Here is a 17,895-nt window from a genome sequence, read left to right as displayed (position 1 = left end):
TTCTAGTAAAAGAAGAAAAAAACAAGGAGAACGGATTCAGGAAAACATATTACATACGAATCGTTGAATCGATGAATTGTTAATTCGTATAATCTTATCTTCGCTTAGAGTTAGGGATCACGTATTGTATTTTGAAAGGATCAATAACACTGTTACAGACACGTTGTCACCTTGCACAGTTTTCACAACTTTAAGACTTAGGTATGTAAAGACAATGGCTTCCGTCTTGCCCCTTGGGTCGCAGTAGTAGGACGTACGCAATTCGACACTATTGAGATAACTATTCGCGGCGTGTTCGGTATTCAAGTACGCGTGCAAATGTGAACTAACCGCAAGCCCACGTTTGGCTTTTCGCGTCTCTAGTAGGTAGCTGTTGCAAATCTTCATAGTAAACTAACGAAAATAAAACATCTATGCTCTTGAATTTTGTCGAACTTTTTCTACGGTTTCTATTTCCTTCCATCAGCTGAAACGCTTCGTTAGGTTTTGCTTGCGATTGAGCTCGATGCTGAAATATCGCGAGAGTGATCATTAACGACGATTTGATCGATGCCAACTTTTCGTGACGACTATATAAATTCGCAATTAATTCGCAACACCTGAGTTTGAAACGCAGTGAAAATTTGTGCCCGTGATGTGCATCGCACCGGATCGAGTCGACGCGTACTCGTGAGGTAGAAAAGACGCAGGAAACTCTCGCTGCGGGAGCTGACAACGAAGCCTGCCGTCCTCGTCATACGTGAGTAACAACCCATATACTTACCTGTTATACGTGTAGTGTAGATAATGCTATTTATTACACTCCGTACACACGCTGAGACTGCCGTCAACGGCGACAATTGATTGGCAACAACGAAACCTTATTTCACGCTACATTGGCGAGCCCCTGATCGACGTTAACGATAATGCTTCAGCTACCGGCTGCACATCCTCGTAAAGCCTCTCGGTGTTCTCATCAGCCTGATATAGTCTTTCCTCGCATTTTCTCACGTATTTATTTACCGCAATGCGGTGTAATGCGAGTAATCAGAGACGCCGAAGGCAGGTAGAAATTGGCTACTTGTTACGAGCTGATATTTTCAGAATTCCTTGCCGACGAGTTAGACATCGCGTGTAAAGTTTAGAGTATAGGCGGAGAGAGCTGAATCTTACAATCAACTAGAAAATGATGAAAAGAATGCAGACACGATGCGCAATATAACATTGCTGCGAGATGATACGTAAAGTTCGATTCGGCGAGCTTTCGCGAAGACGCGAAGCCAATCATGGATGGATCGTACCTCGTAATTTTCGATTAGATCGGAATGCTGATGAAGTTTGTTAATTGGTTGCTGAATATGTATGCTTTCATCGTCGGAGTAGTCCGCACAGACGTAAATACAAACATGTTCAGAAACGTGTATAATTTTAGACCGGTTGAATACGGGGCTTGAATTATTGGAGAGTAAATGTGTATTTTATAGGCAGACCGCATGTCCTCCAGTTGGAGCAGCGGAGAACGGACTAATTGTCTCGGTTTATTTCCGAATCCTGCAGTGTTACCGGAGCCTCGGACGAATATTTGCATCTGTTTTAACCCGTATCAAACATAAACTCGTCCCCGCTCCTGTGGAAGCAAAGTATTATACGTGTAAGCTCCGCCTCGTCCGTTTAATGCTTGAAAATTCGTTAGCACCTCTTTCAATTCCGCCTCACGCCTCCCGCCGAGTGTCGTCCTGAAGCAATCATCTTTTAATTGTATTTCGTTCAAGCTACCTATTCAAAATCTTGATTATTATTGTTTCAAAATCTGCTTTTCACCCTGCCTCTTACAAATAGAATTACTCTTGTCGACTTTGTTGGTTCGTAAACGCCGTCCGTTCCTATTTCCTGTTCCTGTCTCTGCTTTTCTCCTCCTTCTCTTCTCTTCTCCTCTCCTCTCTCATTTCCTTTTCTACCCTCTTCTTCTCCTCGACTCAAGTTCAACCTAATATAAGTACACGGTGAAGGGCTCCGTGTATAAATTTTACTCAGCCTAAGTGAACTTAAGTTCCTCCCATTAAGGTTCGTTTAGCGCTACTCAGCGTCACTTTCGAACTCTAACTGCGTTATACTTCGTCTGTTTTAAATGGTAAAAATTTGATATTAATTCTTTCGGACTCGTGTGGATCATCATCCGACGACTCTAGCCGCGACCCAAAGGCGAGTACGTAAGAACTGAAACCTTTCACATTGTGGGATAAAAAGTATTTCGACCAAGTCGCGTGAACGGTTGTAGAAGCTGCGAAAAGCGCGGGATCGATCCTTGACTCAAAAAAGAAAGTTCCGGTCCTCTGTAAGAGGTTACGCTTTTCGTCGTTTCGTTGCAATTATATTATTTCACTCTCGCTTCTTCTTTTCCCAAAACTTATCTTCGCCGGCGTAAATCCTTTTCTCCGACACTCGGCATCGATATTGCTATCGAAGCAGCCATCGCCTGACGGGGCGAAAATTTTTTCCCCGAACACCGACTCGCTGATTCTTACCACACGTGAATGGATAAGCCTTCGTTTTTTTCTTTTTTCACTTTCATAAATTATACTCCGAGGTTTTCGAGATTCTTTGACTTTTATCCTTGGCAAGGTATTCTTGCTTTCTTTCCCAATTACGCTGTTTCTAGACTCACGGGAAATTTCACTCGCCGGATAATTGAGCAGACTTTGGAAAATGTAAAGCCTCTACGAGCGGTGCTGTCTTTACCGCGTTTCTCCATGACGAACACTGATTTAATCTGATTCCGCCTTTCTGAGCGGGCAGAGTATACTGTCAGTAAAGGAGTGACGCTTCAACTTAGTAGATGTAATAGCTTCTAAACATGATAATTCAAATTAATAAACATTCCAATACCTTGTTGTTTTGAAGAAATTACAATCTTGCAATTTTTCATGATACTATTTTATCCTCAATTGTGTTTTCAAGTAGGTATATTATCGTTGCCAAGATTTCGTTGAAAAATCTATCGACATAAAGTGCAGAGCGGTGAAATATTGATATGATAATTAAAAAGAGAAAATGATAGGTACGCTCGCAAACACACCTTGAAATTAAAAAAAAAAAAAAAAAAAAAACAACAACCAAATAAATAATAACAGAAAAAGAAAAAATACAGAAGCAAATGACGCGGAATATATGCGTTGGGCACCAAATTCTAAGTTCGAACGATACGAAATTTAATCGACGCAACAAAATAACGTGAAATGAAATAAAATTACTCCGTTAATAGTTGGTAGAGGGAAACGTGGAGACGTCGAGTGAAGACACAAACGAAAGCAAAATAGTAAATAAAACAGAGATTCATTCGGGGCTGGTGAGACTGATCGGGCTGGTCTCAACTACATATACTGCTCTCAGACTGTCCTGCACAAACAGCCCGAGAAAGTCGGTAACGCAGATTTAAAATATACCGCGTCGGCCGCGGCAAAGAACGCGGTGGAAGGTGTGGGGATAGGCGAGGAAAATACGACAAGTTTAAGATACCAGAAAAATAACATGATACAAGCGACTTACGATAGATTTTGCAATAAAATGACGGTATTTTACAAAAATTGAAGTCTGACGAGAAAAGTAGAAATTTGAGTCGTAATAACAAACTGTGTAGTATCATTTAGGTCTAACACGTTAGACGCGATAGCAGACAAGATAATACAAAAACAAAGAAGGATCTTGATATTTTGTACTGAATCATCAGTATACCTAGATAAGAGAGTTTTGAAATATTAATCGGAATATAATAAGAGGGAAAATATTCAAAGGATATAATGACACGATAAATGTTACACTAATGCAATGAAAAACCGGAAAATCTCGAGTGTTTCAATTCGGTAAGTACCTAGATGGCCGTTAGGTGGCTTGACACAAGGTGTCGCGGTGCTCAGCGGTTCCGCCGTATCTCTGTCGAAAGCTTTAGGGCGACGGAAAGCTCGGCGAGGTGCCAAGTTGAGCGTCGTCGAGGCGGGAACAGTTCCGATACAGTTCCGGTAGATGTGGCTGGTTTTCATCTCACCGAAATGCACCAGAGTGAAAGTGGTAACCATGTAGTTCAGGCCAGTTGTCATTACACATTCCGACAATAGTGTTGACCAAAAGTGTCGAAACCAGTACCGACTGACTGAATCGCATCAGCCTTGACCCAACTGGGTGTTCCTAATCAGCTGGTTGGCGCAGTTGAGCGGCAAACAACGGTAGTACCGTTATTAATGACGATGATCCGGAACTGATGATGACAGAGACACAGGTACCTACTTCCGCCGAAGCGCCAACCACCTGCTACGGATGTATCGACGACAGGATTTCGGTAACGGTAGAGCTTTGCACCATGTTTTCAAACTGGATACAGATGCAACGATAGCTCATCAGGTTTTCTTTCGCTGTCTTCTTGCACATCGCTGGTGGGAAGGTTAGGTTGGATGGGACACGGGTTCAAATGTAAGAAACAAAGAAATGTCAAATATTTCTTTCAGTTGTCAAGTTTTTACCATTTCGTGAGCCTTGACCTCCCGTCGTTTCTACTGGGAATTTGCGATAGGGTGAAGGTGGTGGTGGTGGTGGTTCGTAACATGCGTAAATAGAACGCAATGTTGCAATGTGGATGAAATTCTTCCCGAGGATATCCCCGGCGGTGTCGGAAAATGGATTAATGTCGTGGAAGACAAAGTGGCGAGGTATGTTATGGGCTGCGAATAGTCAGGCTCAAGGCTCCCAGCAGCTAAGGGCAGGTAGGATCGCATCTGGACGGGGATTCCGTACAAAAGAGGAAGAAGACTCGAAAGGATCCGGGAGTCCGAAAAGGGGCTGCCCCTCGGCATGCGAGTCACGCCTTCCGCGCCCCGGCTGATCTCGCTTCTTTTCTCGTCCTTTCTTTTCTCTTCTCACTTTCTTTTTTCTTTCTTTCTTTCTTTTCATTATACGTACCCACCTAGCTCACTCCGAATCTAAGGGACAATCGCTTTTCTGAAACCGCGGGAACACTTCGACATTATAATGGAAAGTGTCGATCCGATCCCACTTGACTTGTGGATTCGAAGCGATCGCTGGCACGTATAGAAGGAGGTGAATCTCGAACGAGAATATCGCCACGGTGTCACGGTTTCAAACTACGCGGTTTTTCGGCCTTAATCAGGTAGGTTGACTTTCACTTAATCGTGACCCTCGTATCCACAAGTCAAATTTGCCTCTCGCTGACGGAGTTCATCGATACATGTTGTTAGGCAAATTTACCGGTTACGTTATGACCGGTAAAATTGGAGAATAACGATTGAGTGAACGGAATTCAAACAGTAGTAGGAGGATTTTATGGATGTTCTGGCAATAAACTCGGCATACGGCTGAAAATAACCCGGTTATAACAACTGCTGAACATCGCAATTATCGGCTTGTCATGAAAAATTCATCTGATACGTCGTAGTAATAGTGTATACAGATGCGAATGTCTATCTGTAGCAGAAAATTTTTTCATCCAACTCCTCCGCCATCCATTAAGACTTTTCATTTTTAATGACTTCCGGTGGTGAATGCAATACGGTATAATAGCTTCTCTAAACTGTACCGGTGGGAAATTTTTGTTGACTTTACACCTCGGACAAATATGCAGTCAGGTTTGCCGATCGGCATCACTGAATCGATTATTTTCCTTTCCATTTGTTTTCTCTGGCTTTAAAACTAGATTCGATGTTATAATAAAGGAAATAGAGGTTTTAACGTAGTTCCGATAAATTCGATTACACATTATTTTGCGCTTAAACTTGATCGAGAAAAAAGATAGACAATTGCTTACCTGCTCCACCCAAACGTTCGTAGTCATGATCTGATTCTTCAAATTCTGCAAACAAAGAGAAGAAAAATTCGGGTTAGAAGTATTTGCGAGAAAAAGTCCATTTAGTCTGTAAGAATACAAGTGGAATTATGGAATATACGCGTAACTATATACAATCGGGAAACTTATACGCTTCAAGTTCAAGGATTCCTCTCGAAAAGACATTATCTGCACGCTGGGCTCGTAACCCTGACACCTCGGTATATATTTTTGAGATCATAACTCCAGTCGGCGTAGAAGGCAAGCGAAGATGGAACAAAAAATAAAAATGCGCATGATCAACGGGAGGAAAGTAAATTCTCCGATTTACGTTGAGCGAAGAGAAGGAAAAGCAATTAAACAAAGCGTAATGGCAACACGAATCGTCTACACTGCATCCCTAATAATTTTCCCACGTAGCTCGCAAAAGTTTGTGGTTTTGAATTTGACTCGAAATAATTGTTTTTTATTTTTTTCTTCTTTTCCGCTAAACTTCGCAACAATTTTTTATCCAAGTTTTCCATTTTCACGGTCAGTCTTTCCAAGGTTAATCTATCAAGGGTAAGCTGTAAGCTGAAAGATAATATAACACAGCACGGGAAGAAAAACCGGACGTTTGTTATCTCTCAACCTGTAGGATATGCTGCGTCAGGAATCACTGGAACCTTTGTCCTCCCGAAGTTGGATTAAGGCTAATGATGATAGTCGGGAAAAACGAGATAAAGAGACGGAGGATAAGAAGGAGATAAAATAATGGGGAGGAAGAATAGGAACTAATGTAAATATTTTACATCCGTCCTGGTGGACGGGATGATGATCGTGTCGGCTAGGCTCGACGATGTCCTGGTGAAAAAGTGCCAGTGATTACGGTGGCAGGTTCTTTCACTCTCTTCGGGAATAACAATCGGAGATGTTATAAGAAAGAAAGGCCAAGAGGCGACAGTGCTCGGGCGGAAAATGTCACTTGGCAGGACTCCTACTGATTGCGAGTCAACATCTCGGGGGTAGTGTTCCGAGGTCGCGATCCCACGCCCTCGCCGTAGGCGGCTTTGTACCGACGCGTGAAAAATAAGAACGCCGTTGGATCCGAGTCGCCTTTTCGCGAGATAAAAAAAAAAAATTCCACCTTATTGGAATTGTCGTTTTTTTCCGGCTGTAAGATTAACCTTTCATCAAAGCTCGATTTAGGCCGCTGTTTGTGTTGGTTTTATTTTTCGGCAACTCATTTATCGAGCATATGTATTATTTTACACCTACACAGTGAATTTGTCGTACGAGTATGAACAGAAGAACAGCAATAAGTGTAATATTTTGATGGAACTGTATCACGTCTTTGTAGCTTTAATCAACCGTAGATGTCGTTTTGTCATGCAGGATAAAACTTTAGGATGTACTAATCATTTGACTCGACATTGAGTGGGAAAATAGTGCGTTTCTTCATTCTCAGAGAAAGTATAGTTTGACTGTACGATGGCTGGTTTTGAACTGCTGGGGAGTGTCCCTTTTTGAGGGTGTTCCTTTGGGCCATATCACTTCTGTATACGTCATTGTATTCCACCAACTAATCGTAAAGAAAAAAAAAATACAGAAAAAATACGCGGTATAGACTTGTATGGAGAATAATTTGACGTCAACCCAACACTATCTGATTTAAAATTTCCGAATAAACCAAAAACATCTGTGAACTCTAGCACGACCATGTCGCTCGATCTGCGAATATCATACTGAACCGTTCCTGTTATTGTAATTGTTTTCCGTTGAGATCTATTCGCGTCAAATAGCTTCGTAGCAAAGTACGAGTATACTCAAGTTCAGCCGTTTCACCTAGGCGTCTCAAAAATTGTTGTACACGCAGTTGCCAAATCCGCTTTCACTTACTCTTCCCTTCCATGAGGCACGAATACCGCGTTACATGTTACGGACATATTGAATACAACCAGCAGGATTTACCTAAGTACATAAAAGGCAGAAGTATGAAATCCGTGTAAGCCATTGCAAAATCGTTAAGGCGTGATAAGATCGTTTACCGTAGCAGCAATCGGGTTGTTTAAGCTGCACTCGGTGTTGAAAATACGTGTCGTATTCGAAGGGTGAGAGAGTGTAAACTTGACGACGCTTACTGCGGACATAACCAATCCGGTCTGCGGCCTCTCCGTTGTACGCAAGCGGTGTAAGCTGGCGTGTATAAGCACACCCATATTTACCGTGTAAGAAGCGTCGCGGCGCCGGATGACGCGAAGTCGCCTGGTCCGCATGGCGACTGTATGGAGGCTAATGTTATGGAAATTGGATGTTGGAAGAAGACAGGTGGATGGATCGCGTACGGCGAGATCGTATCTCTCGTCTCTGCATCCGCTCTCTGCATCTCTGCACCGAGAAGCGAAAGACCGGATGACTCGACGGCTGCAAGTGAGTGCACCCTGCACCCCGAGCGAATAGCTATAAGAGATACACGCCGCACCTCGACGCGCATTCCCAGCCATTCCTCTGCACTTTTGCAACAAATTCTAAACCCCCCATCACCCTTTCCCTTCCGACCCCCACAGGCAGCCCGTCAGCCCTCCTGCATTGCCACTTATTCAGACGTCCCTGCGGAATTTCTAATTTGTTTTTCTGTCTCGCTTTTAAGACTTTTCAGAAAACTTCTCTGTGGACCTTATACAGCTTAATATATCTTGCACCTTCGTACCATTCGACGAGTAACACTGAATTTCTCTGTGTTGTATACTTTTGACTCGGTTTTCGTTTAACTTGGGAAGTCCTGAACGCCGCCTAAGATCCCGTATGTATCACTATAACGCGTCGTTGAGGATCTCGTATTTATTCTACGGTATTTTCCTACCCAATTTCAGAAACAAACACACAAGTCATTAAAACTCGATCGTACTATCGCGCTCGACGAGTTCCAAATTCCAGCCGGTTTTATAAAAGGATTGATACTGACACCCTTCAAAATCACTCGAAATTTCGGTAGTAATCAAAAAGTGTCAGTCTCGGTAATTCTGAAATTTTCTACGTCACAAAAAGTTTTTTGCCGTTTCTAGAAGCTTTTTTCCACCAAGTGCGATCTCAGAAACTGATTTTAACTTTCGATAGGTGAATAAACATTCATCGAATTCAGGACAATTTTATTGACATACTATATTAATTTATTTACCCAAAAAAGTTGAAAATAAGTATTGTATTATGATGCATTCATCGCACAAGCATGAAGACTATCGATACATAACATTTGTCTAAAACGTACGCGTGTTATGCATGAAGCCTGAACTTGATGACACCCTTTGATCGATTGCGCACTACCGAAATGAGTTTTGCATAATCTAATGCTGATTTTACTAAAAATATAATACACTGACTTATTGTACAACCTGAGTAAAGTTAAAAATATCGTAACCACGAAACCCGTTCGCATTGTATGCTCCCACATTGAAAGTGTTTCTATTTTTTATTTTTCTTGTCGTGTATGAATAACTTGCCGTTAAAAGGCGTTGCGCGAAAACTCGTTCACCGAAAAATTTTCCGTTTAGTATATTACTACAGTCAAAGTAATGAAGATCGACGACGTCTTGTATTTGACCTCCTTACCGGTGCCACAGTATAAATTACGGTGAACCCAAAGGCACCCTAAGTAAATCGCCGGCGATATGTGTACCAGCAATAATTCAAGATGCTTACCGACGGGGTATTACACGTCAGAATAATATTCAGGAGTGGCAAACACTTCCAAGATGCATTGATGCTTGTTTAATGCTAATATAGCAAATGAAGAGTCGCCTGATCCTCGCATGATATATTACGTGTACACACGTTCGGATGATATTAATTTGTGCTCTCCGAAAATCCTGAATCTGTACTGCTGCATGTTATATAATACAGGTATAATCGATCTGGCGAGTTTTCACAACTACGCCTTATCGCATGTGAGAGTCTCATTTATGCACGCGGAAAGCAATCGTACGTACTCTGTTCATCTCCATTTTTAAAATGACACGATCCGTATGAATTGAGATCGCGCAATTGTTATAATGGAACTCTAATCGTGGCTAAAAAATTCTAGAATAATTACGTCGTTCTACTTCTTTGCACTGTTACTATATATTCACAAGTATTATCAAGTACCTAGGAGGGAAGTTATTAAAAGAAGATGCGGAAACTTAATGACATTTTTTGAACGGAAGAGGTCTAAAAATATTTCGGGGCAAATTTCTGAACTGATATGCATCGGCTCATGTCAATAAACTTGAAACTTTGGACATTTTTGTTAATTGCCGGTACTTTAATGTTATAAACGTTGCGCTCCTTGAAGTGGCACACAATCAGCCGATTTCTCGCAGGTATAATTGCACGATTTCAAGGCATTGCATATCAAGCTGGTTCCAGCTTTAACGTCTACGGCAAAATGTCCCGCAAGACGTAGGCAGCATTTAAAAACTACAAGAACGCATTACGAACACATGTATAAAGTAGAGGAATGGGGATGAAAATGGTAGGAAAAGCGGCCAAGTGGTTTTGAGAGGCTGCCTGTATCCAGTGGTGGAATTTTAAACGCGACACCCTGCGTGGACGACTTGCGTCGACTGAAATAATCTGGCGCGAAAGAAATAGATGCACGAAAAATGTACGTTCGTTACCGACTTTTACTACTTGCCAGATTTTGTTCGCTATCGATAAGGTGTGCATCGACTACATTTCTTTTGTCACTTTTATACGGATAAAGAAGCGAATCGATGCTTACGCGAATAACATACCACATATATACATTTGTGTGTAGGTAAGCCCGCAAAAGAAATAAATATAAAATTTATCAAGTAAATTGACCAGTGTAAATCTCGTTTTATACGCACATCAACGTGTGAAAATCATATCTTGAAAGTATACATTGTTATACGTAGACATGACGTATATTCCAACACGTTCAACTTGTGCGCGAGAATTTACCACGCTTTTCATCGTAAAATATTTTTCACTGCTGTAAGTTTGTCTCTCTTATACTTTCCCTCCTCCAGTTTCATCAAATTTCGGAATTTGTTATTTTCGCAGCTGGTCAACGCACTGTAACAACTCGATCGTAAGGCGTGAATAGTAACCGACATTTCACCTTGGCTTTAATTCGTTGAAATTGCACCGCAGTCAAACCAGCGGTAATTTTATAGAGGAACTGAAATACTAGAATCATAGCAACTATATTGATTATTGCCAAGAACTGGATATAAATGGTAAATAAAAGGTAAAATTCTATTCATTCTCGATGATAACCAGTAGATTGGTACTTGCAAGTCGAAGCGCAACGCGTACGCAAGGAAAGACAGTTTACTTCGACGTTACATCTAGGATACAAAGCTCCTCTTATACTCGTATTTCCGTAGCGATTTCGAGCCAATCAATCTACATCCGTTAAAGTGCGAGTCTTCGTCGGGATGCGAAAGAGATAAATGGAACCGAAAAATCAACGTCATCCGTACCGTGCGGAAAACTATCGAAATCCAAAATCTAGAGGCATTAAGCGATTTTTAAATATCATCATAGCCGGGCTGTCACTCGATAGGGTTTCAGGATCCGACTCGTACATCGTACGCATCCTTCGGCTTATCTCAAAGCTCGTGGTCCCTTATCCAACGCCGGGCTTTTCCTTATTCCCGCAGATGCCGAGACAATGCACGAAAGAGTAAGAATTCGTTCCACCAAAAGATGTTCTTTTCTTCCTCATCTTCTTCTCCTTCTACCACTACTAAACGTGAAAGCGGCAGATGCTGATCGTCGCGCGTTCTCCTCAAATCGGAGATATAATTGACGATTATTGCGACAGGTCTTGTGTCGAATGGACCGGCGATTTGCTCCCCTGATGCAAATTGCCTCGAGTGCGTCAATAACGTTGAGAGCGTATATGGACTCTGGCTGCAACGATTATGGCGGGTGCATGGCTCTGCCATTATGTCGGTTTGAGTAATATCTACTCCGTTCACAGATTGCTCCGCTTGACAAATGACGAGGGTTATCTGAGGTACGTAACGCCGAATGCATGCGTTTTACGCAGACGACTTCAACGCACTTTCGGAAAGAATATACAGTGCGATATGTGTCAGGATATTCGCGTAAAACGGACATTTATTGCGAGTTAATCAAGAGATGTTGTCATCGCGAACTTTATATTATATGTATATACAGCTGCTTTGATTAGCTAGCTAGCTGCACACATTTCCCTACCATCATGCAATTTAAGGTAACGTCTACACCAGCGATCCGCTGCGGGAATACATACCTATACGTTCCTATACGTACCCGTATGCCGGAACGGAAGGGGGAGTCGAAATTGTGCTTCCGAAGGTATCAGATGTAATACCAGATAGCTGAACCGTTGAGAATTCGAGATTGTGTGGAGGATAAGAAATTCAAGTCTCAGCTCTGTGTATCCGCGTCGAATTTCGATATTCAACCCGACTACGTACCTACGTATATGAGATTTCCAAGCCTTAGAGCTATTCAACCCTACTTTTGGCGATGTTTGTCACTTTGACTCGGTCACGTTTGGGATTTTTACATTGAAAATGTTTGAGAAACTACAAGGATGACGCAAAAATTTTATGATTTAAAATGCAGGTTGAATGACGTAGTTGTGTAGGATTATCTTAAGAATGTTACAAAATATGCCAAACGGGGTTCGTAAATTTCTAATCTCTGAATTTTCTTTGTTTAAAAATGAAATAACGCGTAATTTCAGTTCAAACTGACCATGTGACAAATATGACGAAAATGTGTGGCGAAAATGACGAACGGACAAAAGAGATTTCCTTTTAGCGCAGCTTCAAGTTATTCGGAATTTCAATATCCCCGATCGTTAATTTATCCAGTGAAGGGACTTTAGGAAAAATCATCGGATACGTTATCGCAGCGAACGAATCGCGTGACTTTTCGAATCATAGCTACTTGAAGAAAATCTGAACAAAAGTGTACAGGCTCGTTATTTATTTAACCGAATTGTTGTATATTTGCGAAAACTGTGGGCAGATTTTTGAAGGTAACGTAAAGAAGAAAAATTTCTTCAAAATGCATATCATACAATACACAAGAAAAAATCAAATGAACTAAATTCACCAAGGTTCGTTAATCTTACGCGAAGTGACAGTGGAGAATGAAGAAGGGACAAGCTTAACGAAGGACGTCGTAAATAAGGTGTACAAAATTAAAGATCGTAACTTAATGCGGCTAGGATATTATTTTTCTGATTTATAGCGGCTCCCTTCTCGCCTTCGGTGTACGTCTACATGTTAGGTGCGCGTATCGCTGTACCCCTTATGTGTATAATATGCTTGCCCACCTACAGAGCTAGGGTGTCGGCATATATACATATCAGACACGCACGTACGCGTTGAAAAAGACGTCATTACGGAAATCAAATGCTGCATAACACATTTTCGTATGTATAATAATGAGTTGAAAAAAAGACGCGACAAATCGAAGAAGTAAAAGGAGCCGAATATGGAAATGGAGGAAGAGAAGCTCTTTGCAATGATCCCCGTAAGGACATGAAAGAAAATAATCTTATACCGATATCCACAGTGCAGGCGATAAGTAAATCGAACCTTTCTCGATTCGCTATAACTCTGCACTCTGGGGGCGAAGAGAAGCGCAGGGATAGATAGCAGCGATGCGAATACTTGTATGTCCGCAGTGGGTGAATCCGGCTGCTGGAACCGCATAATTTTTGTGTGGAATCGTACCAAAGCGAAGCCGTGCTGCAAAGGCGGGGAGAAAAAAATTCACAGTCGTGAATTTGATATTTATTCGTGACGTTATTGCAGCTTCGTTCTTATGTTTGCGGAGCGTGATTTTTTCCTTTCACCAGGGCGGAAGAGGCTCAGCTTCTAGGCTTTTTCGTGCGTCACTTTCTCTCGGAAAAGACGTAAGGTTATTTCAACTGAAAATCTGCATTTTTCAATCAACGAAATTTTCTCGTCTCTTCTCGCGTGTACGCATAGCTGGGAATACTAGATAGAACTTACCGAGAACTGACAATGAGAGTGTAAATTAATTCTTTGTACACGTCGTGAATCCAGCGATGCTTCGAAGCGTGAGAAGTGGGAAAGAAAAGGAAGGGAAGGAGGGGGAGAAGGAAGAAGGCGAAAAAGGGGAGGAGAGGAAAAAAATGTGAGAAATGGTGTGCCTAATGAATAATGCAGGATTGGTTTCATCCCCGGGACTGCGGAACGGACGGAGATGCCGACAACGCGACATTAAGGGGAGTCGTTCATAACGGGTATAACCCAGGACAAAGACAGATTAACCGCAAGAAGTAGAAAACTTTTAATTGCGTCAGCCGTCAGCCCGGGCCGTGCCTAAACTCCCCGCGAATACCGAGGGGCTAAAATTCTTTCGCGGGTAGGAAGAAAAAAACAAAAAATTTGAAAAATTTCACCCCCTTTATCCGAGCTCTCTTGATGGAAAAGGTTGAAAGTTTTGTCGCTCGCGAAAATATTTGCCAAATTTGATTCGATTTTCGAGGATTGTGAAATGAAAGTATGAGATGTCCTCTTCCTGTCAGGTGAACCATTTTCAAGAAATGTTAGACGATGCGATGCAGCGTTACATGTATTCACGATTGGCAAGATTGGGAGAAATTAGCTGTTAAATTATACTGCGCGATTAATGAAAAACAGAAATTCTTGATGGTATTCCGCGGTATTCAAACGAAATTTGAATATGGTAACGAGATTAACGTTATACATACGAAGCTTTTCTCCCTGCATGTATTCACAGTTACGAAGTTATACGTCGAGGTATATTAACATACGGCTAATTCGAGGAGACGACGGGCTTGGAGAATTATTACGAATCACTATGAATCGAAATTGGAAAAGTAATTGCTTCTTCCTACGGCGGGTGATTACATCTTCTTGTTATCCTTCTGATCTTCTTTCTCAAAAAGCGTGACAGGTCATCTATCGAGTACAGCATGAATGCGAATAAATTTGCGGATGCATACATCGGCACGTGCGAATTCAGACGTTTAAACATCGTGTGTGACGTACGCGTCTGTGGAAATACGAGGCATCGTCTCTGATCGGATTCATTTTCTACTTTCACGAGTAAGCAGAAGAGGATTCCAATCACCGGAGCCGGAGGACTTGCTATTTCTATTTCAATTTCACCGTTCCAATTATAAAGACGACCTCGTTTGCAAGAGATTTTCCCACATTCCATCGAGTTCTCGTTATTGATACAAGGAGAAAAAAAAAAAAAAAATCATTCCCGCATTATTCCAGGGAAATAAAGTATCGAAGAATTGAAATATCGGGAGGGTTCATGTGCGCAGAGTTTCAGGAGAAGACGACCGTGCGTTTTTTTCAGAATCAATCAACAATCCATTCCTCGCGAAATTAGGGCTATCGGGAAACTCGTAAACGTCTTCTGTGTGTAGGTGCGCGTGTAGGTGAAGGTACACCTGCAGAACGGACGAAGCTCAGGCGGCACATCGATATATAATCGCGGTCTGAAAATGGAAAGAAGAATTTTCACGTTTGTCACATATAATATTGCCGTACGATGCGACGTATTTTTAGACCATTTCTTCTAAAAATTTCCAATTTCTTTATCGTTATATTAACTTATTATTGTTTCTTCTCTTAAATGACGTCTTCTTCGTTCGATAATTATTTATTACATCTTCCGTCGCATCCCCTGTATATGCGTATATACGTACAAGTGTACCTGTAAGCACTTGGTCGAGTAACGAAAAAGTAAATGAATTTATTTACCCGGCGGCAGAGGAAAATTGGAGAGTAGAAAGTTGGTCGGTTTTTCCTGGACGGCGCGCGGACGCCTCTTTGGGAGGAGAAAACATATATCGTCGAGCTATCTATGTATACTGTATGTATATATATTCCGAAGCCTGGGGTCGTTCTGGGTTTTTGAAGGATTCTCTGGCTTCGTGGAGTCACATGATACTTTCTCTTTCAAAGACATTTTCATCCGTACATGTAGGAAATACCGTAACTTACGTGTGTGTATATTATACAGGCGATGTATATATTACATACATACATTCACCTACACGTACCTATCCAAATGCAATATGAGCGGGGATATCGTGGCGTTAAACTTTTTCATTTTAACGTCGGAAAAAGCATTGTTGTACTTCTTTTTATTCTTTCAAACTATAGCATGGGTTGCAGAGGAGTGAAAAAGAAGTTATACATAAAGAACAACGTTACAAATACGTATGACTGGAAAGGAAGGGAAGGAGAAGAAAGAAAAGATGTAAGATGGATTGACGATGTAAACTCAAGATGAAGAAATTCGTAATAAAGAAGAAACGGAAGGCAAAACTCGGCGAAATTTCATCTCAAGTACATCATTGTTGAATACGTGTAAGAGAACGTTCGGAATTGGGCTTCCTACAAATTTATATTATAATCAACGCCTTTAAGCCGTGTATAACAAGCTCTCCAGTTTTCAAACTCGTACGCCGCTTAGTCTTATATTATACAGACGGGATGGTTCGTCCGCTCATCACGTGCCGACGAGATCACGCAGGCTGCTTGTATCTAGGAGGGCGTGATTTGCGGATCCGTAAAAGCTAATCCCACAAACAGCCGAACCCTGCGGTAATAAAGCGATCTGTTTTCAAACCGAGGGATGAAAATTACGAGCACCCCGTCAATCCCCTTTCCGTCCTTCTTCCTCAGCGAAAAATGTCGATTAGACGGACGTAAGACGGTAAGACGCGTTGTCACTGGCCTTATTATTGCACACGATTACAGCGACGCACATCGTGTTGGAAATCTCACACCCATACGTCAAGGCATGCTTGCAATATACCGCCGCATACACTTCGTACCTGTATGCGTGTCACTCGTAAAAAATCTAAATCACCGTCACATTTTTTTCCTCCCAGCCGGCTCGCGTGACGCCGTGTAGCGAATATTAGTTTCATTATGCAAAGTTTTTTCATTGCCCTGATGGGGGTTTGCGTAACCGCGGTATAAGGTACCCGATGAATACATTATTTCACGCGGGTTTTATCACAGCCGAAAAAGAGGAGGAGTAGGAGGAGGAGGGGAACGAGCAGACCAAACTTCCTGCCACTCCTCAAAGACGCTTCTTATCCTCATCGTCATTGTGAACACGCAGGTCGTGTTTCTTTGCAGAAAACGGGTCGCAAACTGCAGATCGCATAATAGGAACCTGAAATGAATTTGTTCTTTGGTACTTTTTTTTTTATTAACATTTCTTTTCTCGTTCTTTAATTTTTTTTCTTTTTTTATGGTTTCAAATTTCTATACCGAATGTATCGCCGTCCTCGTCAAGCTACAAGTATAAATCCAATTTCTCATCAAACAAGTTGCGAACTTTTGTCAGTTACCGGGCACTGTCAGAGCTTCTTGATGTGCTTCTTGACGAGCGCTGTAAGTCGAGACGTTCCCTTTGCGTCAACAAGTTGGTCGACCACTTTCTCGGAGAAGCGCGTACCTGAAACCGTGCAATGCCCAACGATATTCGAAGAAAAAGTCCCTGAGGACTCGAACTGAACCAGATATGTCACAAAGTTTTTCTTACAACATTTTTTCAAATGTTTACCAAGTAATTGCATGTATAAGAGCTAAAGCTGTCTTATATAATGCAAAATATTAATTTCGACAGCGACAAGTTTTAACCGTAAACGAAACAATAATTACCGATGCATCCACTACTTTTGCGACTGACATATTTTTGTTTTTGACTTTACTGCATTTTTTTGTAATTGCAAATTTTCTTCACGCGTGGTAAATTAGACCGTCTATCTGTAGTAACGCGCAGTATAGCTTCAGTAACTTTAACAGAAAACTGTAGTAACTTTAATGGAAGACTGCGCCAGTCCCTCGACACTTTGCCAAAGTTGTAGTTAATCCAACAGAAATTTTTTTTTTTCCGTACAGACAATTTTTCTTTCAGGGCTTTTTACTGACTGGAACAATTGCGTCGGGAAAAATAACTATAAAATGTATAATGTGGTACAACTAGAATTATTCATCGGCAGATTGATCAATTTTTCGTTTAGTTGCACGTATCATATAGGTACAAGAATTTAATTAATCTCACAGCTTTTT

At 41.5% G+C, this 17,895-nt stretch overlaps 1 protein-coding gene across 1 annotated transcript in view; it reads right to left on the bottom strand.

Moving 5' to 3' along the window:
* Positions 1–17,895, bottom strand: part of LOC107226660 (acetylcholine receptor subunit alpha-like 1) — a 106,293-nt gene that overhangs the window by 16,796 nt on the left and 71,602 nt on the right. The window contains 1 exon segment of the mRNA XM_046743041.1: positions 5,792–5,836. Within this exon segment, the coding sequence (XP_046598997.1) occupies positions 5,792–5,836 (45 nt within the window).

Source organism: Neodiprion lecontei, chromosome 6 (genome assembly GCF_021901455.1).
Source record: "Neodiprion lecontei isolate iyNeoLeco1 chromosome 6, iyNeoLeco1.1, whole genome shotgun sequence".
Lineage (NCBI taxonomy): Eukaryota > Metazoa > Arthropoda > Insecta > Hymenoptera > Diprionidae > Neodiprion > Neodiprion lecontei.
The sequence above is the reverse complement of the archived record's forward strand: the minus strand, read 5'-3'. Positions and strand labels throughout refer to the sequence as shown.